Source organism: Gymnodraco acuticeps, unplaced genomic scaffold (assembly GCF_902827175.1).
Source record: "Gymnodraco acuticeps unplaced genomic scaffold, fGymAcu1.1, whole genome shotgun sequence".
Taxonomy (NCBI): domain Eukaryota; kingdom Metazoa; phylum Chordata; class Actinopteri; order Perciformes; family Bathydraconidae; genus Gymnodraco; species Gymnodraco acuticeps.
Genome location: NW_022990238.1, coordinates 3273583 through 3295601, shown reverse-complemented (window position 1 = coordinate 3295601; position 22019 = coordinate 3273583). Strand labels below are relative to the sequence as shown.

The 22019-nt window shown below is 41.2% G+C and overlaps 2 protein-coding genes across 3 annotated transcripts; both read left to right on the top strand.

The window, feature by feature from the left end:
- Window positions 1–582: 582 nt before the first annotated feature.
- On the top strand, window positions 583–4853 carry pycr1a (pyrroline-5-carboxylate reductase 1a). Its single transcript, XM_034219899.1, has 7 exons — window positions 583–995; window positions 1109–1179; window positions 1321–1500; window positions 3234–3455; window positions 3628–3720; window positions 4055–4218; window positions 4533–4853. The coding sequence occupies exons 1-7, from the start codon at window positions 929–931 to the stop codon at window positions 4699–4701; spliced, it is 966 nt and encodes a 321-aa protein (XP_034075790.1). The 5' UTR covers window positions 583–928; the 3' UTR covers window positions 4702–4853.
- Window positions 4854–5155: 302 nt separating this feature from the next.
- LOC117548541 (transcription factor MafG) lies at window positions 5156–19972 on the top strand. 2 transcript variants are annotated; one of them, XM_034219901.1, is made up of 3 exons: window positions 5156–5680; window positions 15734–15806; window positions 15884–19972. In XM_034219901.1, the coding sequence occupies exons 2-3, from the start codon at window positions 15771–15773 to the stop codon at window positions 16334–16336; spliced, it is 489 nt and encodes a 162-aa protein (XP_034075792.1). In that variant the 5' UTR covers window positions 5156–5680; window positions 15734–15770; the 3' UTR covers window positions 16337–19972. The 2 variants fall into 2 exon arrangements, with proteins under 2 accessions (XP_034075792.1, XP_034075793.1); XM_034219902.1 differs by lacking the exon at window positions 5156–5680 and adding an exon at window positions 5697–6410.
- Window positions 19973–22019: the final 2047 nt, after the last annotated feature.

The following is a 22019-nucleotide window of genomic DNA, read 5'->3' as shown; positions in this document are numbered from 1 at the left end:
TTATGTTGATTGTTAAAGCAGTAATGATTCAGCCTGAGTAGGCTAATTGAAATGAACATATTTCAATATTAAATAGCACACCAGAGTAATTTATAAATATGTTAAACTGCATGGTGTCTGTAGATTACAGTGTTAGAAAACATGCTTCTCAGAAATGTTGTCCCTTGTCCATTCACATTGGAAGGAATTCCGTTCTCTGCATCGGTGGGTTTGGGTTTTGTTGACATAAAATTAATGGACAAGACAAAATGTAAAATGTTCAGGCACTGAAGAGTAACGCAAACATTGTATTTACTCCGGGGTGTTAACTAGGCGACTTCGGTCAGACTACTTGTCTGTCTCCTTGAAAGTGTTAGTTCTTTACAGTGACATGCCTTTCAAAATGTCCCACAGTAGATGATAGTTTATTTTATTACCTACCGGCATACTCAACAACCTTTCTCACCCTGGCGAAACCTGACGCAACTAGGCATTCGGGTTTTTAAGAACCCGCCTAAAAGTGACTACCAACAACTCTGTGATTGGTCAGAGGCGCTACATATTGCCTAAACGTGCATGCTCATTGGCTTATTCACTTGTCAGTCAGGTACAGTAGAGCGCGACACAGATGAGCCACGTTGACAGAGTACATATTTTAGGTGTTTCTGTTAAAAGGTTGCTTTATTTGTCGGTCTGTCGGTCAACTTCGCGGCGACTTCAGGATATATTTGTAAGTTTACCTACTGTATAACAATATGGCTGCTGCCAATGTCGTTCGCTTCGCTTAATACGGAAGTAGGGTGTTTGTTTACTACTACATCACAACGTACGTGGCTGCCAGAAGGATATAGGCTGCAAACCATTTGTTAGACCTCGTCGTTATCACCTGTCTATGTTGAGAGATAATTAATTCATCCATAAAGTTTTGCTCTAAACACACACCGGTACAATGAGTGTGGGTTTCATTGGAGCAGGCCAGCTGACCCACGCTCTGGTCAGAGGCTTCTCAGCTGCAGGTGAGTTTATACTTTACCATGTTTGTATTTTAAAGATTGCACTTGTGTTGTTAGTGTATGTTGATTGCAATCAGACACTGAAATGATTTTTTGGACATTTTGTCCACTTTAAGGCGTGATTGCCACCCACAGAATCACAGCCAGTTCCCCAGACACAGATCTCCCCACAGTACAGGGACTAAGGGTAGGTAGACCATTAGGAATCAATACTTTGGTAAATCAACAATTCTGTTAATTTATGCATGTGTTTTTGAGATGGAAAACATTCTTTTACTTGCATTGTATACTGTCCAACAAAGTAGAAACGTGTATCTTTTTTTTACAGAAATTGGGTGTCAATTTCACAACAAGCAACAAAGAGACAGTGAGCAAGAGCGATGTTCTCTTCCTGGCCGTGAAGCCCCACATCATCCCTTTTGTACTGGATGAGATAGGACCAGACATTGAAGATCGTCATCTTATTGTGTCCTGTGCGGCAGGTGTCACCATCAGCTCTATAGAGAAGGCAAGTCAAAGCCATCTGCATCCACGTGTTACAAACTGTAAATAGTCAAACTTGACATAATTTACAATATATATATATATATATATATATATTATGTATATTCACTCAATATTTCATTATACATATGAAACATATCTTGGATAATGACCATTATTGCATGTATAAATATTACTTGTATGAAGATAAAGGTGATGTGGTTTGTATACAGCATGCACCTGAAAAAGTCAAATAACTATGTACTTTACAGCTATAGTATAGATCAGGGATGGGCAACTTGGATGGTTGTGGGGGCCACATAATGTATGTACTGGCCACCAGGGGGCCGCAGGTTCACTTGGAACACACACACACAAATTCCATGTATTGTATGTAATTATTAACAAATATACTAAGTCTAACATCTTCATTGACATTTTACAATCTTTCAGGGAACATCCTCTAATAAAATATCACAAATATCAGTTCACATAAATGTTATTTGATTTTTGCAAGTGGCATGTTTGTATTGAACAGGTTATTCAACAGTGGAATACAACTATTTTAAACTATTGGAAAGCACGGAAAATGTGTGTGCATTAAGATGACATAAACATGAAGTCATGAACACTAACCCAGACATTAGTTGTCTAACTTGAACCTAAGATACAATAAGGGGAATGTCAACACAGGCACCTGTCAACCCGCACTCTGCTGTTCCTCAGCGCCACTCCGCCTCCCGCTGAAATTATAAATGGAAAGCGTATAGTAATCATAGATAACACGGCAGGGTCCGTGCCAGTTTTTTTTCATCTGATTTCAAATAAACAAAGTCTTGGTTTTTAGAATATTAAACTTATTTTCGCCTAATTCAGATGATAAATACAACTTTTAAGCTTGTAAAGGCATGATTACAAGCGGTAACTTAACGTCACAGCAGGCATAACAACAGCCGGTGTTTCTTGTGAGTGTTTCCCCGGGAAACAAACACAATTCACACAAGCGCGTCACAGATTATTTTGCGGTATTTGGCTGCCGAACGCATGCGGCCCCCGGGCCGCCATTTGCCCATCCCTGGTATAGATGATGGCTAAAGCTTGTAAAATGTTGGTTATTTCGTTTTTTTACCACAAGGCTCTTCCTGTATTTCTGCTCTCATATGCTGCAGACCCTCAGGCAACACAATCACATGCTGTAACATGACAGTAGTTAGCTGCTTGAACCCTAAACACCCATGGCTGCAAGCCTTTGTACTGAATTCTGAATTATTGCTCTGATCTGATTTTGTTGAAAGGCTGTTCACATTGTTTTTTTGTAAACATAACCAATTCGAGTCAGAGCAGAGGCTGGTGGAATTGTGACGTAATCAGTTTCATTGAAACCGATTGACAGATCTGTCATTACCACTACCTCTGCAAAAGACTTGCCAACAAAAGAATGGTGACAAAAGTTGATCTAAAGTAAAATAAAAGTCTCATGAGTTCCCACATAGATTGTCAGACTGAGGTTGCTTTGCAAAAATATCAGACCTGTATCTAGTTTAGGACCACATATAATCATCTGCATTGTGCATAGCCAAAGATATGTTGTCTTTAAAATGATATTACATGGCAGAACAAAGCAAATGAAATGTCAACTACTTTGATTGACTATTAACATTTAGTTACTTTTACTAAGAGGAGTGCAAATGATCCTATCAGCGCCATTTTCCCGATATTTTCAGGACAATTTATTCAGTACATTGTTTTCCCCTACAGAAGCTGCAGCTGTATCGTGATTTTCCCAAGGTAATGCGGTGCATGACAAACACTCCGGTGGTGGTGCGTGAGGGGGCCACCGTGTACGCCACAGGCACCCATGCAAAAGTAGAGGATGGACAGCTTCTGGAGCTGCTGATGGCCAGTGTAGGATACTGCACTGAGGTAGAGGAGGATCTGATCGATGCCGTCACCGGTCTCAGCGGCAGTGGTCCTGCTTACGTGAGTCATTTATATAATGTTCAGCGTGTTTTTCAATGTTGCTTGATCATTTGTAATCACATGCTACTGTGGGGATTGTCCACAGTATTGAGTATGTAAGTCGCTTTGGATTAAAGCGTCTAACAAGTAACATGTAATGTAATGAGAAGTTTAACAACTATGCAACTTGCAGGCATTTACGGCTGTAGATGCTCTTGCTGATGGTGGAGTGAAAATGGGCCTTCCCAGGAGACTGGCTGTACGCCTCGGAGCCCAAGCCTTGCTGGTATTACTTTTATTTATCTTTTAACACATGTATGTGTTACATGTACACTTTCTTGTATGGTATTTGGTTCCTTTTAGAATGTTACTATTGGGGTGGTTTAAATTATGTTTTCCAAGCTTTGCTGTGATGTATTCATATACTGTCTCCGTCTTAATTCACTCTGGTACATTTTCAGTTTAATTGTATTGGTAAAATCTATAAATCAAGATTCAGCTTTGACAGGTGTTGACCTCAGTCTGTCTCGGTTGGCTATGGACACAGTATGAATATATAAGTTGGATATGACATCAATGGTGTGTTAGTCTAATGTGCATCTTGTTGTGTTTCTTTCAAGGGGGCTGCTAAAATGCTGTTAGACTCAGATCAACACCCTGGCCAGCTCAAGGACAATGTGTGTTCACCAGGGGGCGCCACCATCCATGCCCTGCACGTCATGGAGAGTGGTGGCTTCCGCAGCCTCCTCATCAACGCTGTAGAGGCATCCTGTGTTAGGACTAGGTAAGTTGATAAGGAAAGAGGGAGACAAACAAAATAACAAATCATATTTCCTGTCACGGGGATACAGAACAAATGCTTTTAAGTTAATTGTCATATTCAAATGACCAAAGGGTGATATATTTATTTTGAAGTGTATAACTTAGACCGTAGATGGAGCTATATTAAGCATTAAATAATGTTATGGCGAGAGTTTGTCCTTTTCATAGTTACCTAGTGGTGAGATTATTATTAGGCTAGTATACTATGATTTGCTAAATATGTATGTTTCTTACTATGTTGTAAATATATTGTCTTTTCCTGCGCTTCTCTAAAAGGGAACTTCAGTTTTTGGCTGACCAAGAGAAAATCTCCTCAGCTGCCATTAAGAAGACAACTCTGGACCAAGTGTTGCAGCAGCCAGGATTGATTCCAGAGGGTGTCGAAGTCAAATCTCATGGGATCAGTATGTTCCACAACAGTAAGCCCAGGACCAGAAAGAAGTGATTTATTGTCAAGCTTTGAAACGGTACATTTGATATGCTCTGCATTTTATGCTGTGAATTAACCACTACTGGCAGATGTTGTGGGAACAAAAGATAACCTTTGGGTTATGTTTTTATAATAAAACATCAATATTTGGGATGATGCTGTAAAAACTGTGTAAGCTATATTTCTTTCTCTAATTAAATAATTGTCCTTTGTCAGGCGTGGAGACTAGCCTATAATAACGGTTGCTATATCTGTTGTTACTATGGCTTGAACAAATTCAGTCAGGCGTTGCTGGTGTTAGTTGGCCAAGTTAGTTGTACTAAATAACAATGTCTTTCAGTGGTATGCAGTAAATCAGTGAGCCCTTATTCCCTGAAAGTGCAATTACAAATACACGTGTATTCATGCGATCTCACAATTACTTTGTTAAAAAAAAATGTACATTGCATATCAAACCTTTATTTAATCAGATTGGTCCCTTGAGATCATATATCTCTTTTTCAAGGGAGACCTGCAGCATATAGGTTCCACATGAAACATAAAACAATAAAGGACATCATATATTATGATGACATGAAACTGTGAGATTGTATGGTTTTATTAATAAAAAAACAAATAGTAATTGTGTGGTTATTTGAGTGACATTGGCTAGTGTTAGATACAGTGAATGCCAACAATAGTTTTTACCAGTCAACATACAGTCATTAGAAGCTCCTATGTACCAAAAGGTGGTATATTTTTGGTTAAAATATGTTCTTCTTGTGCGGAAAGAAGATCCTTCATGAATGAAGGCACGTGACCAAACACGATGACGTCTGGCTTCAATACAAGAGAAAGGAATCAACAAGGAGAGCACGAGCTGGCATTTGGAAGCGCTGCCGCTTCTGTCAGTGAACCCGACATTTAACTGTCTCTAATGTTTGCTCACCGCCGTGACGGTGTAAGAAGGGGACCCTGACGGAAACAACTTAAGAAAGCGTAATTTTTAAGTCAGGTGGGTCTGTAAACCAAACAGAGTCGGTGTTGTTATGCTGAGTATGCATGCCTTCGCCTCGCCGCTGGCCGCGGCTAGCTGTAGGGTTAGCATACCTAGCTTCTTCTATCTCTCCTGGTCAAGTTTGCCCGATTCATTCCAGCCTTGGTTTTTCAAAATACGAGAGCCCGTACTATTCAAGAGGTTTAACACACGTGTTCTCACAAGTGTTGGCTTTATTTTGAAACCTACAACCGGAAGTGTGTGTGTAGCCGATGGGAACTGAACGGTTCGGGCTCCTACTATGCTGAGATGGCAGCTCGTAATCTGTTTTACACACATGAGCAGCGAATAAAACATGTCAAAAATATTTTCTTTTTATATAGAGTTATGTCCGGCTGTTTGGAGGTAAAACTGTGATTTTGTCGGTTATTGAATGGCTCGTGGTGCTGTGTTGCTACTGTTATAGTAGGAAGGCTGAGCACGGGGATTTCCTCGCCTGCTTGTTTAGTAGGCGGGGAGTTGTTTGCCACTTTCACAAGCAGGCGTAGAGAGGTTGCAGACAGCCGTGGAATGTCAAAAACTGTGCAACTAGGTTTCCTTTGTGATAAACAGTTTGGTGTCCACTGTATCACAGCGCTTCTTGCTGGTTTGTCAACTCATGCGCTTCTCGCTGTTCAAACCTGCTGCTTCATCACCTCGTTGTGAAGAGAAGCGAGAGCCAGCCGAGGCAGCGGGTTAGCCGGATCAGGTTGGTGTTCAATATTTCTCCTCATGTTATTCCTGTCAAACGTGAATGTGATTGAGAAATATGTGCATTGTGGTGTGCTTTTGTGCAGCTTTTGCAATGCTTGCATGTTTAAATATTTTAGGAAATGCTTCCAAACCATCGTTTCCGATTGAATTGGTTCACCTGAAGTGACTATTCATTAAACCACTGGTTAAATTGTAACAATGGCAGTGGCAAACCCGCCGTCCTTGGCTTTATTACCACAGCCAGGCAGTTAACCACATTGATGCTTTAATGTCAAAGGCAACAAACAAGCAGCGGTATTCTTTTATCGTGCTGAATCATCATATTGATGTATTTAGACGTTCTCAGAATCCACCCCGAAATATGGCACCACCGGACAAAGGTCTGCTCGGTGGATAAGGGTCGATGTTTATCACCAAGCCGCCGTTATTAAAGAGATGGATCGAAAGGGTGCTGATCTGTCGTGCAAGTCAGTCATCAAGCCATGAGCATCAAGTGATGACCATCATGCATTTATCAATAGCCTAATCTACATTCAGTTCCGAATGTGCATTTTATTGCAGTGCTGTCATGATGTACTTCAACAAGTCAGGGTGCGAGTGCATTTATATTAAGTGCTTAGATGTCAACTGCGATGTCAAATCCATCTAAAGAAATGCATGATAAGCAATATATTATGCCTGTGTTGTTATAATGGAGTCCCGCAATAAGTGACTGTTTAATTTGGATCATGTGTAATCATGGGAAGTTTATAAAAGAACACCTAATGTAGGCAGTATTTGAAATAAAATGCTGGTATAAATCATTGTGTCGGTCGTGTGCTTTTTTTATTTTTGTTATTGAATAGTTGAATTACGGGGTGCCAGCTTGCTTGTGATATTATTCAACGCAATATAACACTTAATTCCTTTTATTTTTGGTTGGCAGATGCTCTTGTTTCCCTGTGTGTGACATGATGAAATGTGCTGCCTATTAGAGTGCACGCTTATGGAGGGCAGGTGATGAATTATCCATGGCGAATCTCTGTGCAATTGGAAAAGTCACCTTGGAAACTGTTGAGCATATATAGGCAGGGCTAAACAGATAGAAGTTGCCCATTCTTGCTCAGATATCCAACTTGTTTCATCATCTCTGTTCATGCGAGCAGGGCATTGAAGTGTGCTTAGCAGACAGGCCAGTCCAACATCGGAAGCTTGGCTTTGCAATAAAGCGTAATGCCCGCCTCTGCCTCTCTCTGCAGGTAACAGGAACAGATGAGGGCCCGTAAGAGCCCGATGGGGCTGACAATGCAGTGAGGATGGAGGCAGGGAGTGGTGGAGATCAGCTCTGAGATTTATCACCACTTGCATTGAGTTAGCCATGATAAAATAAGGCTGGGTACCACAGAGGTGAACCGAGTGCACAACTCATACCCAGTGGCGTTGCTCAGACTGGGCAGGCGGTGGAGGGTGGAAGGGGATATTTGAGGTTGATGAAACACAAGGCAAGACTTTGCACAGAACACTGGCCACCAGCACCTCTGTATGGCCAACACAGCTGTGCCTTGGGAGCAGTTACGTCTATCCAGGACAATTAATAGCCTCCAGAAAGAAACACAAGTGTGGGATTTGCCCACAAAAGCACTGCTTAAGCTGCACGGGGAAATGGGAATGCCTGGAAGCAAGGGAGAAAAAGATCAATATAGTTTTTCTTTCCCCCCTTTTTTGCAATAGGGAGGGAGTGTTGGTGATGAAACCTCTTGCAAGTGTAGTGCAGATTATGATTGCTTAGCATTGCGATATGCCCGCTCTACTTCTGAAAGTAATACTTTCATCCAGACAGAGTAGCAAGTGTGTTTGATGATTTTGTGTTTGGAACTTGAGTTCGACTTGGCATGTTCATTACTGCTCTCTGTGTGTTCATTATTTAGATTAGCCAATATTGGACAGAAAAGCATAAGCATGGAACTGGCTGCTGTTTCTCATGTAACCTACTTTTATCTCGGCTGATTAATGTTTAAGGCATGTCAGTGGTGAACTGACATTAAAAACAAGTGATTTAACTATACATGTATTTGTGTAAGGGGCTATGTCAAAAAGAAAACGAGCCAGGGAAGAAGTTGTCAGGTTTCATGCCTTTCTGAGAATGGGAGAATGTTCTGATATGTTCTCGGCTGGATATGGATACGATTTTCTAAGGAGGTTAAAGATAGCAAGACCTTGTTCTAAGATAAGCAGTGTATAACCCACATTGGAAAGGAGCTCACGCAGATCATTAGACGAACATTAGTACTGTCTGTTTTGGTCAAAAGGTAACCGATCATTTGATTAAAAAAATGCTATACTTGCAAAAGGACACATTGGCATTATTCAAATGTTATAAATGAGGTATATATTTAAAAAACATTTGAACAAATACAAAAGGGAAGGGACACAAATGAAGTCAATAAGAATCTCCCTGTGTGATGTCTATTGCTGAATACAACATGCAGTTATTAAGTTATATATTTATTAACGATTTGTCTGAAGCGCCACAGATGGAGCCGGTTGGGGTTCAGTTTCTTGCTCAGGAAAAGATATTTCAGAATCAACTGTTGCGAGCAAACTGGGTGCTTTGGGGATCAAACTTTTAACATAACTCAAAACAAAACAACAAAAGAACCTTCCTCTTTCTAACTATTTTGATATTTGACATCTGTTCCAGTACTCTTAGTTTGAGTTCAGGCTAAAATATGTGAGGAGCAAACAGTAGCATTACATCGACAATCTTTTATAGTTATAATTATTAGTACTGATGCATGATTAGTAAGTCAGACTGCATTCTAGAGCGATGTCATTGTAAATTCTTTAATTAAATTTTTTGGACAAAACGCATGGAGTGTGAGGCTCCATGAAATATCCTGTCGTCAGACCTCATCCATCACAAGCGGTCATTTGAACTGAGCGGTAAGAATGTTATTAATAGAAATGAGCATCTTTGGTATTTCCAGGTAATAACTTTAGCTAAGTGACTGCATTGGAATCGAAGCACTCCACAGGAATGAAAGATGATTCATTTGTTATTCTTTTTGTTTGTTTTTTACACTGATGCTGCTAGGCTCTGTTGGTTTGATGGCCATATCACAGAATTGTTTTGAATGTAAGAGAATCCAGCTAAAATCCTAGCTGTTCAGTGGTACCAGTCATCAGCGGGAATCATTTAGATTTGACTTTAAGTAGCATTAAAATGTGTTGAACTGCTCTAGTCTCTGAGTGCTGCAAAGACTGCCTGGTTGCTGTTAGCTCATTGCAAAATGCATTTAATATGTATGCAGCTAGTGTAGTAAAGCTCCTGGATATTTTTGCCAATGTGTGGGCTGCCTGCAACCCTTACTTCCTCTGCCAGTGCAAGGCCGAAGTATCAATTCTCTTCCTGTTTAATCAAGTCCTCCAGGCAGATAGTGGGAGGCCAATGAAGTCTCTTCTCCTGTCATACAGCTTGTACTGACAGAGCGGCTCGGAGAGTAAACAGCAACTGGGCTTGGAAATAGATTATGCATGTATCGAAAACATTGGTTAATGCAGACCAGTCTAACCCGAGTCATTTTAAATAAGCTTCACATTATCGGTGACTTCAGAACATACACAATCCCTTGAGGTGCTGTGATTCATCTTTTCACTTTAAACCACATGAACTGCATGCAAATTCCAGACATGCATGCACCAACTGCTCTTGTGCACGGTAGAACATACTAGCCTCCATATGGGAGTTTTTCAGAGCCAGCGTCTGATGTTTGTCTTCATCGGACAACTACAGATACTTTATACTTTGTGGTTAATATCAAAGAGAGCAATACTGACACATGTCTTTGAAGTTAAGCGGACATCTGACATCAGATTTGGAACATGTTTGACAAGATAATTATCAGCCTAAAACTATTTGCAAAAAAAAGGAAACATTTTTGGATGGTTGAACAATTTAGCATTTTGGAGTTTTTTTAAGAAAGCTATTACAGTAGGGTTGTTTACTTCTTTACATTGACTGATCACAAAACTAATATTTCAAACGTTAACAAAACCTTTACCCTGATCTTCGTTCAAATTAGAAACAGGTCTAGGTTAATAATACGTTCAATCATAAGCAGCCATTTCATTTGTCTCTCGTTGTATTATTCAGCAGAAGTTCAGTCTGCATTTTTCAAATCTTCATTTATGGGGTAATTAATCCCTTTGTTTCAGAACACACTTTTCTCTTGCAATTTTAGTGTGTTTTGATAAAAATATAACATTCAGCATCTCTCTTGGCACCTAGCATGACGTTATTTTGCAGGTGACAACAATATCCGGAAAATATTCAGACTGTTGCTACCAACCACTTTACCCTTCGAATTATAGCCACACTGTGTTTGTTCTAAAGGACCAGTCCTTCAAAAAGGAGCATAAGATTTGAGCTAACTGCTATTTTAGTGATCCTCCAATGGTCAAAGCGATTGGCTTAGTATTTCCCCTCTACTACAAGCGTATCACATTTCCCTCTGAAAGCTGCTGAATGATTTCTCCTCTCCTTCTTTTTGTCACTCTTATTTCACGCTCTGAATACTTAGCAGTTAATAGCTTCCCTCCCCTCTTCCCATCGTACCTTTCTCTCACACACACACACACACACACACACACACACACACACACACACACACACACACACACACACACACACACACACACACACACACACACACACACACACACACACACTGTTTTCCCCCACACACAACTTTACACCAGTCTTCCCGTACTCTTCCAGAGCTATCAGAGGAGTCTGAGTTTTAATTTGCGGTTAAATGGCGCCCAACACATGCAGCTTGCTTGATAATTGACTTCACTCAGCTGAAGGGAGGAATGATTAGATCTGAATATCTAGACCATCTTTTCCACTCTGAATTACAAAGGAAGGAGTAAAAGGAGAGGCTCCGATCAGGCATGAAGTGTTGAGAATGTTGTGGAGCACAGGGTGAAAATGCGTTGAGCAGATCACTCCTGAAAGAACAAGTGAACAAATAATCTGAAAGTCTAAATAAATGAGCCAAAGCATGATGGGAACGTCCTTGGGAACATTTATTTTATTATTTCATGCCCTCACCCCCTCGTGTGCTTGTCGGTATGTTCGTGGTTATCATCGTTCCTGTGGGAAGTCCATGATAATGGAGCGGGAAGGCTACATCCATTATTGATCCGAGAAACTGAATAGGTGATCATTCTGATTCCACATCCAGCTCTCTTCGTGTGTGTTTTGTTAATCCTCTTAGATGTTAGCAAAGACAATTAATAATACAAATCATCTAAAGCCTAATTTACATCTGGGCCGAAGCGTGTGACTGACTGTACAGATCTTTACAAGTCTGGACTGGTCATGTCAGAGGAGATACTTTGGGAGTGAAATGCATTATCTGGTGTGATGATATCCACAGAACTGAGTTTCCATTGTCGGAGAGCACCTCTGTTGTCCTGAAAACAAGCTTTCATCAGCATGCACCTCCACTGTCGAGATGTATTCACTTCATTAGCAAGCTGCCAGTGCCAAGTCCTCAGACGCTTCTTTTCAAGAATCAATCATGACAACTTAAATGTATATGTGCTTGTGTGTCTTTGGTAATCTGTCCGTGTGTGTGTGGATACATGTGCATGTGATTAGTTACGTGATATGCAATCCACTGTCATGTCTCAGTGAAGCCCGCGCCCCCCGTTAGTCCTCCCCAGCCGTGTTTAGTATTCACAGTGCAGGCGCTGTCGTAATCTGGATTCTGAGGCAGGTTGCTGGGGTTTTTTTGTTTGCTCTTATGGCCCTGATAATCTTGTTACACCGCTGTCAAGTGGAGCAGGCTCTCCCGGCAGCCCTGAACCACCATCAGTGCCACCTCCAGTACCAGAAATCAAACCCCCTCCCCCCCCCTCATCACCCCCCAACCAGCCTACCGCCATTTTGAGACAGCCGTTGATGGAAGAGCCTTGGATGTATCCTTGAAGAATCACCTCCTGAGCATCTTTATTCAGTCTCCCACCCCCACCCCCGTCTCCCACCCCCACCTTAGGCGGCGGCGGAACGACAGTGATAAATATTCATCAGGGGACTCATGCTGTAGCCTCGGTTCCCCCTCAACAAAGGGTCCCCTAGCTAATGGTGTCCATCCTTGGCAGCCCCCCTGGAGAGATCCTGTGGAGGGGATGAGATCATTAAAGCATGACACGGGCTCAAGGCCGGACCTATCATGTCACATCAGCATTTATCCAACCAGAGCCCCCACCCCACCCCCTTAAGTCTCAACCTAAGCCGACCCCACCTTCGCTCGCTGCCCTCTATAGATTTAGATGAACACAGACAGCTTTTGAAGGTTGGCTGGGCTGCTCTCGTCGTGTTAGTTCAACTTCACAACTTCCTAATTGGCACCTTGGTTTTGGTCCTTGCTGAGATCAGTGTTTTTTTATTTTTTTACCTCAACTTGTTCTTCTCAAGCTCCTCCAAATGTGTCGAGCGTGCATTTTTTTCACAAGGCTGTTTGCTCTCTCTTGCTTTCTTCTCACCCTCTCTTTCAGTATCACTCTTTCTCTGTCCTTCTCTCTCTCTCTCTCACATCCCCTCCTTCTCTTTCTCTGGGTGACCACACTCAGCGATTTCTATTTCCTGTGGGTGTGATGTCTCTCCTCCACAAGCAATCAGCTCTGATTTGTCAGCGTTCTTCCAGGCGATTCATAGAAATTCAGTACGCACCTACAAAAGACGTCTGTGTCCCCGCTCCCTACCTCTACTGTCCCTGTGCTCCAAGCTGCGGCTCCTGCCTCACACACCCTTTGCCAGACACTCACAAAAGACCTGAAATCATTTATAAAAGGAAACATGTGTGGAAGGAAGTAGAGTGTCCTTTAATTGCCACAATTAAGAGAGTGAACTTGTCAAATGAAGGGCATTCTGTGCAATCAAATTAAGGCTGGGAAATATGGATTATAACTACTATCACATTATATTTGACCAAAAACCTCAATATCAATATTGCTAAGATATTGTAGGGTTGACCTTTTTCTGGTGCTTTAATCAAATATTTACACACAAGAGCTTTCAATACTATGGTATAGATATAATACATCAATAATAGAAATTAGAAAATGTACTTTAACATGATGTTGCCTTTACAAGGAAAAGACAGCACATATGCCATATAAGAAAATGATGATAACCAAACGCAACATCTAGTCTGAAATCACTGTATCATTTTTGTATTGATATATCACCCAGCCCTAAATCAGACAAGTGCTCATTGTGAAATTCCTCTATTGCGCTTTTCTTTTTTTTGGTGTTTTTTTCTCATCCCAATGTGTTTGTGTGAGTCTGCCTCTTTGTCTCAGTGAGGTATGACATGCCCGGTAGTGGAAGGGAGCAGCTGTGCGTTGGACCTTGTCTGTGTTGTGCTGCCATGCCCTGTCATTGGTAGCCGTCTGTCGGCGGCAGCCTGAGCTGGAGGGTTGCAGCCGGGCTCAATCATTCCACAGTGTCATATGGCGAGCTTTCAGCCATGCCAAGCCATGCCAAGCCATGCCTACTACGTTATCCTACACAGCTGTGGGACAGAATAGCCTCTTCAACCTGGACAATGTGCCATCTCTCTGCAATTTCAAGATTGCAAGTGTTTTTTAAACAATGTAGCATCTTGGCGGCTGAGGGGAAAATGATAGGCTTATATGAAATTTGGAAGAAGCAGCCTTTTTTTCTACTCTCATCCTATCATCCTCTCATCCAGTTATTAGTGGAGTACTTTCCTGTCTATTTGTCCATTATCTGTGCATCATCAGGCAGACCATTATCCCATTATGTTTTGCATCTGTGGTCCAAATGCTTACTGGAAATGAGTCACCACAAAGGCCGGTGAAAGGTAGGTGTTACTATCAGTCAGCTATTCATAGCCAGCCCCACATGGATGAAAGTATCCCATTTAAAAAGTCCTCCGCAGAACGCGAAAGGCTTTTTTCCTGTGGGCATTTGCATCACAAGCAAACATTGCAGTTTTATGAGGCGCCAGAGGACTTTTTCAAGCGAAAGCATCAAGAATGCGAGTCACAATCTGACCTCATGTTATGTCCCCAGCCTGTGTGATAGTGTCGTATTCAGGTCATTTTTAACAAGCGTCTGTCTCTGCCTGTTTGGCTCAGGTGACCGGTCCACCTGTAGCACCCTTTTGTTGCCATGGAAATATCCTGGTCGGCTTAGTGCACTTTAGAGCTACGACTCTTCTCTTTCTTCTCTTCTCTGCATACACATGAACACTATCTTAGTGACACAAGCACACACTCTTTTCAAGATTGTTTCCTTTGTTTTCTGTTTCGATGCTAAAAGGTTGTAAAGGCCCACATGCATTTGTTTATGTGCTTAGTACAAACACACACTGCTGGGCTGAGTAAATTAGCTTACAGAGGCAATGGGCTGCCTGTGGTGGGTGCCGGTGTCGCTGACACAGCATTTTATGTGTGTAGTGTAAAGCACCCTGAGCCATAACTGTGTGTGTTTGTGTGTGTGCGCAGACTTATCCTGTGGCAGAGCGCACACAGTGGAAGGCCCCCCGTCTTCTGTCCGTCTTAATACCAGCAGGTTAGATTTCTGGTGTGCGCAGCTTTTCTTGGTGTTCCCTCAGTACAGACATGACACAATACACTGCAGTGCAGCCCTGTTGTTCTGCATAGTAACCAAGGCTCTGCAGTAGTTACAGCATATTCCCTTTACATTGATTTATGGGATTATTGTCGCACACTAGCCAAATGCAGACAGGTATGAGTGTATAGCTGCTACAGTAGATGAAAGCTTGCCTTGTGTCCCTCTGTGCTTTATGTTAGCTGAGCTAAACGGTAAAGTAGAAAGGCTGAATGCTTTGTTTTAATCCATCCACATCCTCTGCTGTTTCTGCTCTGAGAGGCTGCACTTAACAGAAGTGACTTCTCTTGAGTTTTGTTTTTCCAAGAAAAACAGAAAAGGTGAATTGCTGCCAGACAACTAAATGTTATCCTCCTCCTGACTCGCCACGCTGCTGGTTGAGTGCAGCGCAGTACTGAAGTGAGAGACCTGTGGTGGATTGGGAAATGCATACCACCAAGGTATTTGTTCATAGTGACAGGTGCAGTAATGGTCCACTCACTGAACGGACTTGGCATCACTTGAAAGGAAGTCCTTGACCCACTTTGTGCTTTGTGTTTTCAAAGGAGTTTGTCATGCTGTAGCCTCATTGTCTGAAAACACATTTGGGTGCATTTCACAGAAATCTTCCTTCGAGGTCTTTCTCTTGTGATCGTTTTCTATATGCTGATATTGACTTTGCTTCCTTACAGACAAACCAGCAGTACAGGTGGACGCGGCTCTCGGGGCATGACTACCACAAATAAGGGAAACAAGGCCTTGAAGGTAAAAATCGCTTGACACCAAATTAAAACGGTGAAATGCAAATACTAAAACTAACGCTAACTAATCCCCGTCGGCAGGTGAAGCGGGAGCCAGGGGAAAATGGCACCACCCTGACAGACGACGAGCTGGTGACCATGTCCGTGCGGGAGCTTAACGCGCACCTACGGGGCCTGACGAAAGATGAAATCCTTCAGCTGAAGCAGCGGCGGCGCACCCTGAAGAACCGGGGCTACGCTGCCAGCTGCAGGGTGAAGAGGGTCACCCAGAAAGAGGAGCTGGAGAAGCAAAAGGGTCTGCTGCAACAGGAAGTGGACAAGCTTGCCTCAGAGAACGCCAGCATGAAGGTGGAGCTGGATGCTCTGCGTTCAAAGTATGAGGCCCTCCAGAGCTTTGCTAGGACTGTGGCCCGCAACCCTGTCATCTCAGCCAGGGGGCCCATGGCCTCGGTCATAGGGCCCCTCATCCCTGGTAAAGTAGCTGCCACCAGCGTCATCACCATCATCAAATCCAAAACACAGGCTAGGTCGTAGTAGCAGAAAGGGCGGGAGGAAGATTTTAAAACTAGTCAGTGCATTGTAACATGCCGCAGGATTACCTGTCTGTTTTAACCCTTGGCACTAACACTAACAATATGCTTCCCAAATTCACTCTGAAAGTATGACTCAGCCGTCTGCTCCTGTCAGCAGATATATTGTGCTTCAGAGTGACACAATCAAATTGTACGATTTAGGAAGAATGGAGACACGAGATATTTAATTGAAAAAGCAGATTGTGGTTACAAAAACTCAGTAATATTGGTTGGAAGAGGTACAAAGTCGATTGATCAAATTTAGACTGTTAATACATGTTGTATTTATAAGATAATGCAAGTGTGTTTAAGGCTGAGCTCTAAAGATGTTTCCGTCCTAAGAATTGGCCTTTTTAGAGTCTCACAACCAGTACAAATATATTGTTTAACTAACCCCTTGCCTGTTATTATGCACTGACTTATAGTTGGTTAAAAAACAATCGGTTACAAACTATTAGTGTGGATGCTACAGGTGTCTACATAACAGCCTGACTAACCCAAACTAGTAAATGAGTCAAAATTGTGATTTTGTCGCTCGTCTGTCAACAATATAAGCACGAAATAATGCTCCCAAATCTAGCATTAATTTCTGTTTATCTCTGACGGGCTTTAATGAACTTGTCATTATCAGTATGACTGGTAGATGCAATAATATATGTATGCACTGAAAATACAAAGAGGTCTTGCATATTTATGGTTTAGGAGAAACGTTTAGAAATGATCATCAGTTCTTATTGTTCCAGAGCTGAGTGCCATTCCAATATGACAAGATTCTTCTTCAATATCTGAAAACATGAATGTTATAACAGTAATATCCTCGTGTTTTGTGGAAAACAGTGAAATCCACGAACATTTTGAAACATCATTTTTGCTCATAGAGAGAATATGTTCAAGTTGTTTTGTTTTGAAAGATATATATTGCATTTTTTTTTGTAATTACTTGTTAACAGGGCCGTGAGATCTTTCCAAGAGAAAATCTTTACACAAGCTTTACTGTTTGAATTGTTAAGGTGTAGAAAACTTTGTCTAATGTTGAGTTCTTGGTTTTTATTACTAGGTAGATTACCTTCCATCGTTTCTAGAAATACAGATACAGAAAACATTAAAAAAAAAAAATCCTGTGACATCTTTTTTGCAATTGTACCGAAAGTGGCTTACTATTGAAGTCTGATAGCTTTTTTCTAGTGACTAGGCGCGTACTGTGGGGTAGCGCGTGATGTGATGTGTAAGTGACAAGTTGGCAGTGTCGTTCACTGTATAGATGTCAATGCTGTGCTATTTAAAACAAATCTGTAGAGCTAAACTAGGTGGTGTAAACAAGGTCAATTGTCTTTGTGCGTATTGGCATCTGTGATATCCTCCGCTTCCTTGGTGTTAGTTACAAATCATATTGTCATTAGAAGTTTACCACATTGAGCCATTTAAGACAGAATTGGGTGAAAAGGCATTATTGACTTTTTACTTTAAGCTTAACGTGATACTGTCATTGCAGAATCTGAATTATGGTTGCCCTTGGTGATGGATGCCCTCTAAAAACATCCTCTGTAACATGTCGGGAAGATTTTATGATCGTATCCATTCTAAATTGGTTTGAATTAGATTGTCGGGATATAAATAATAACCCTTTTTAAATGAAGCTTTTTAAAGTCTAAATGAAATGTGAAGTCAACAGTGTTGTTCCCCTCCACTTGTTAGACTATATTGATAAGGTTGCATCATTGAACTTAAACCTCCAAATGGTGCAGCATTACTTTTGTGAATTTACCCACTGGATTTTCAGATTAAAAGCGCTAGCTAGGGTTTGACTGAGGGTTTGTATGCACTAAGCTCCTGCTTGTTTTGCTCAGGACAAAACAGGTCACTCTAAAAAATGAACAAACTATTCTAGAAGAGATGTAGGGGATGGCAGCTCTGTTCATTTTTTTTCCGCCCTTATTTTTATGTCATAAAGGGCTTCAATCCACACTCAGAAAGACACACAGCAAGACCACGTAGAATTACAATCATCAACTGCTGCCAGCAGCGCTCCTATTGTGCCAAGTGTCGCATCACTCTCCTCTGAAAAGGTATTTAACAGTGGAGTTAAACGAAAGTAGTAGAAACGTGAACAGTATGCACTTCATGGGGATCTCACTCTCACGCTGGTCAGAATGTCTTACAGTGTCGGCGAGGTGTTAATCTGCAGTCACTCAAAAACTACGCCTCAGCAAAACTCCTGGGTGCTGGTTCTACTGTCTGTGTGCAAGTATCCTATCCTCAAAACGCTTAGCTCTCTACATTGACTGGTTAACTGTGGGAAAATATATATCTGACTCTTGACATAGCCCAGTATCGATGTTGGCGTCCTTATTGCTGTGGCAGTCTTGTGGAGTGAATCTTTTTCGTGTCAAGTGTCTTTTAAGGTGTTCTAGCAACGCCGTCGACCAATCTCAATCTCCGCTAGAGATGACGACTCTCTTTCTCACACATACAGGTGTATAGTATGTAGCTACAGTAGGTAATAAAGACCATTGTGAAAAAGTGACCCTTAATATGCAACTCAGTGGAAAGGTGTGAAAGAGTAGATTAATAATCAATATTGTCAAAGTGACTATGGTCTGTTATTTAATAATTCTTGCTGTTTTGTAGTTTTTTTTGTAAAATGTGTTTTTTATTTCGCCCTCAGACTTTTGAAATGGAAGAGCAATTGGCCCTTGTTTGTAGTAGCTAACATTAAACAGTGTTTTAAAGGAATCGTGGGACCTTACTTTCTAATTTCTCTGGTCTAAAAGTATCTGATTTACAGGATCTATGAATTGGACTTGGATATCTGACTGAAAGCTATTATATATTAATGTTTGTACACTGAGTGAAATGGTTGTTACAATAGATTCTGTCACAAGGGCCTCTTGCAATATCGTATTTTCTTTGGTATGCGTGTGTGCGTGTGTGTTTTGTACATTTAAGGTTCCTCTGCTGCTACACCAGTCATTAATGCTCGTTGTTTGCTGTAGCATCATCCACAGCATTTCTGTTCTCATTATGTGTTGGGTGTGTTTTTTAAATTGATCTTAACACTGTAATTTGTTCTGCAGATTTTTATTTTTAATTGGTTATGGCTTTTTTTCTTCTATTTTTTGTTTTGTTTTTGCAAGCAACAAGGTAGAGAGGAAAAATAACAGCACTTGTGTTGCAGATGAATTTAATAGCTCTTACCACATTGGCTTTTTTCATGAAATGATGCTTTGAAAACAGCCGACTGTGCAGGTTTCTTGCTCTTACTCCATGGAGTAGGACTGTGTTTCAAAGGTATAAGGATCTGACTAAAGCGTGTAATGCAAAGTAAATTATCTGTCTTTGTTATTTTTCTGTATGGGTTGTAATAAAATATTGCAGTACTTTGTATGCAAACAGACAATAGTTAATTGTAACTATTTATAAATTAAATTATTGTACTTTTTGCAATCTGTAGATAAGTACTATGTATTCATATATACAGTAACAACTGTGGATTTAAATGTGATTCTGAGGTGTCTAAGTTATTGATGTATATATTGTATGTTTGTTGATACAGCTTACTTTATTTTCTATAAGACCAATAAAATGTTTTGGAAAATGATTTTATGCCCTACTACTCTGTCTTTTGAGGCTTTTAAACACTGTTGAAATGGGGTTTTATCATATTCTGTGGCGTCATTGACCCAGTTTGAAACCAGTAAGAATAAACTAGTGGGGAAGGCTCTCTGCCGTCCAGGGTGGGTTTTAGAAGACAGCGATCATTTAGATGGCACGATTTCTTTTTCTGTGATCCAAAAAAAGCCATTGGGCGACCCACTTTGGCTAACCTCAGTGGACGTATTTTTGGCCCGACACGAGTAAAACATTAGAGTCATGAAGGATGTCTAGGTGTGCTTGTCCTAGATTGGGAGGAGTAGTGAGTTAGTCATCTGTGCTCCCTGTGGGCCTCCTAAACCCCCTCTGTCTCCTTGCACCTCATCAAACATCAGCAGCGTTTCAACCCCAGCACATTCAAAACACATCTCGAGAGAACACGGGGAGACAAAGAGACAGATGGCTGAAGATGAGCTAAATCTTACCCCTCCATCCTGCAGGGCAAGTCTAACCCCCAGTGCCTCTGCACCAATGCAGTGTGGTATTGTTCCCCCCCCTTCTCCTAAATTGAAGAGGCTCCTACAAGTTTGTGTGACCTGTGCCTTAAAAACAGGCTCCTCTCCTCCTCTGGATGCCTGCCCCAGACAACCGGATGGCCTCTGAAGAGTTGATTAATTTGGTGGGTTGGGTTAAGGTAAGCTGGTGGGCAATCTAGGACAGCATTCTTCATCTTCACCCACTTCTGCAGCAGGTGCCTGCCCCACTTCTCAGATCGCAGCTCCGCTGTACAATTAATGTTGCCATCCCCATCAGCAAGGACGTTCATTTAGCACGTCTACCCTGCCAGAGCTTGGCACGGGGCCCAGCTCTGCAAATGTCAGCATGGCAGAGGAGGACATGTCTGTTTTTAAGAGGTGTTGGGTGAGAAGTGCATTTCTCCTTGATCACATCAGCATAGTTGTTATTCTCCTATTTAACACTTTTTTTTACAAATTCAGAATCATCGCCTGCAAACCAGATAAAGGACTCCTGACCACGGGAGAGACAAGACAGAAGACACCAGGATATTAAATATGACTGCTTGTGTGGAGTAAGTTAACCTTGCCCCAGTTTATATGCAATACGTGGGTATGGGTTTCCCTCTGCTGGTGCCTCTGTGTAAATACTATGTGAGATTTAACAGGGTTTTTCCACAAGATGACGCCAAACACTCCTAACAGAAGGATTTCCCCTCCAATGCACATCTTTATCAAACAGGTAAGTCATTTATCACCCAACTTGTTGCATTTTGAAACTATAACCCAAATGTACACATTATGTTGTTATTATAGTCCAGGGCTGGTCCTTATTGAGATTTTAGGATTAGGAATATCTGTGCAATGTTATACAAACTAATAACAGCAATGCAGTAAAGGTATGTGTTCAGATTTTGTTGGCTAAAACATTGCTCAACATAGTTTTGAGTGCATGGTTGTACTGGACTATAACACACATCTTTCACTTAAAATAAAACACACCACAAAATTATCTTTACACAGACTGAGGATAGTGAGCAATGTATGCAATCTTTACTAACATAAAGATGAACTGCAGCCTGCAGGTCTGATGGGTTGCATCATTTGTATTGATTCCACATAAAATATGTAAACTGGAACGTTAATTTAATTAAATGTAGGCCTATTATGTCTTTGGCAAGCGTTTATGTATGGCCTATGTTTTAATTTATACATTTAAATGCATTTATTTATTAGATTAGACTAGATTACATTCACCTTTTATTGTCATTGCACAACGAAATGTGTTTGCATCCAACCAGAAAGTGGAAATAGTAGTAAAGTGCATGCTGTTTCAATACATTCACATAACAAACTATGTTGTAGTAATGTACATACATGTATAGTTATATGAATACATATTGTAATCATAATTTTACTTGTATATTAGGCTATTATATCATTCTTATTGATACATTTCCATGAAGCTAAAGGGAAGATTATCTCCAACACTATAGGCTAATTATTTTTGTCAAAGCATGTTTAAATACCTTAAAGATT

What these genes read in the sequence shown, in the direction of transcription:
- pycr1a (XM_034219899.1), top strand. Translation starts at nt 929, where the DNA reads ATGAGTGTGGGTTTCATTGGAGCAGGCCAGCTGACCCACGCTCTGGTC. An exon ending in CAGAGGCTTCTCAGCTGCAG is followed by an intron (nt 996 to 1,108) that starts GTGAGTTTATAC and finishes GTCCACTTTAAG; the next exon opens with GCGTGATTGCCACCCACAGA. An exon ending in TCGGAGCCCAAGCCTTGCTG is followed by an intron (nt 3,721 to 4,054) that starts GTATTACTTTTA and finishes GTTTCTTTCAAG; the next exon opens with GGGGCTGCTAAAATGCTGTT.
- LOC117548541 (XM_034219901.1), top strand. Translation starts at nt 15,771, where the DNA reads ATGACTACCACAAATAAGGGAAACAAGGCCTTGAAG. An exon ending in AGGGAAACAAGGCCTTGAAG is followed by an intron (nt 15,807 to 15,883) that starts GTAAAAATCGCT and finishes CCCCGTCGGCAG; the next exon opens with GTGAAGCGGGAGCCAGGGGA.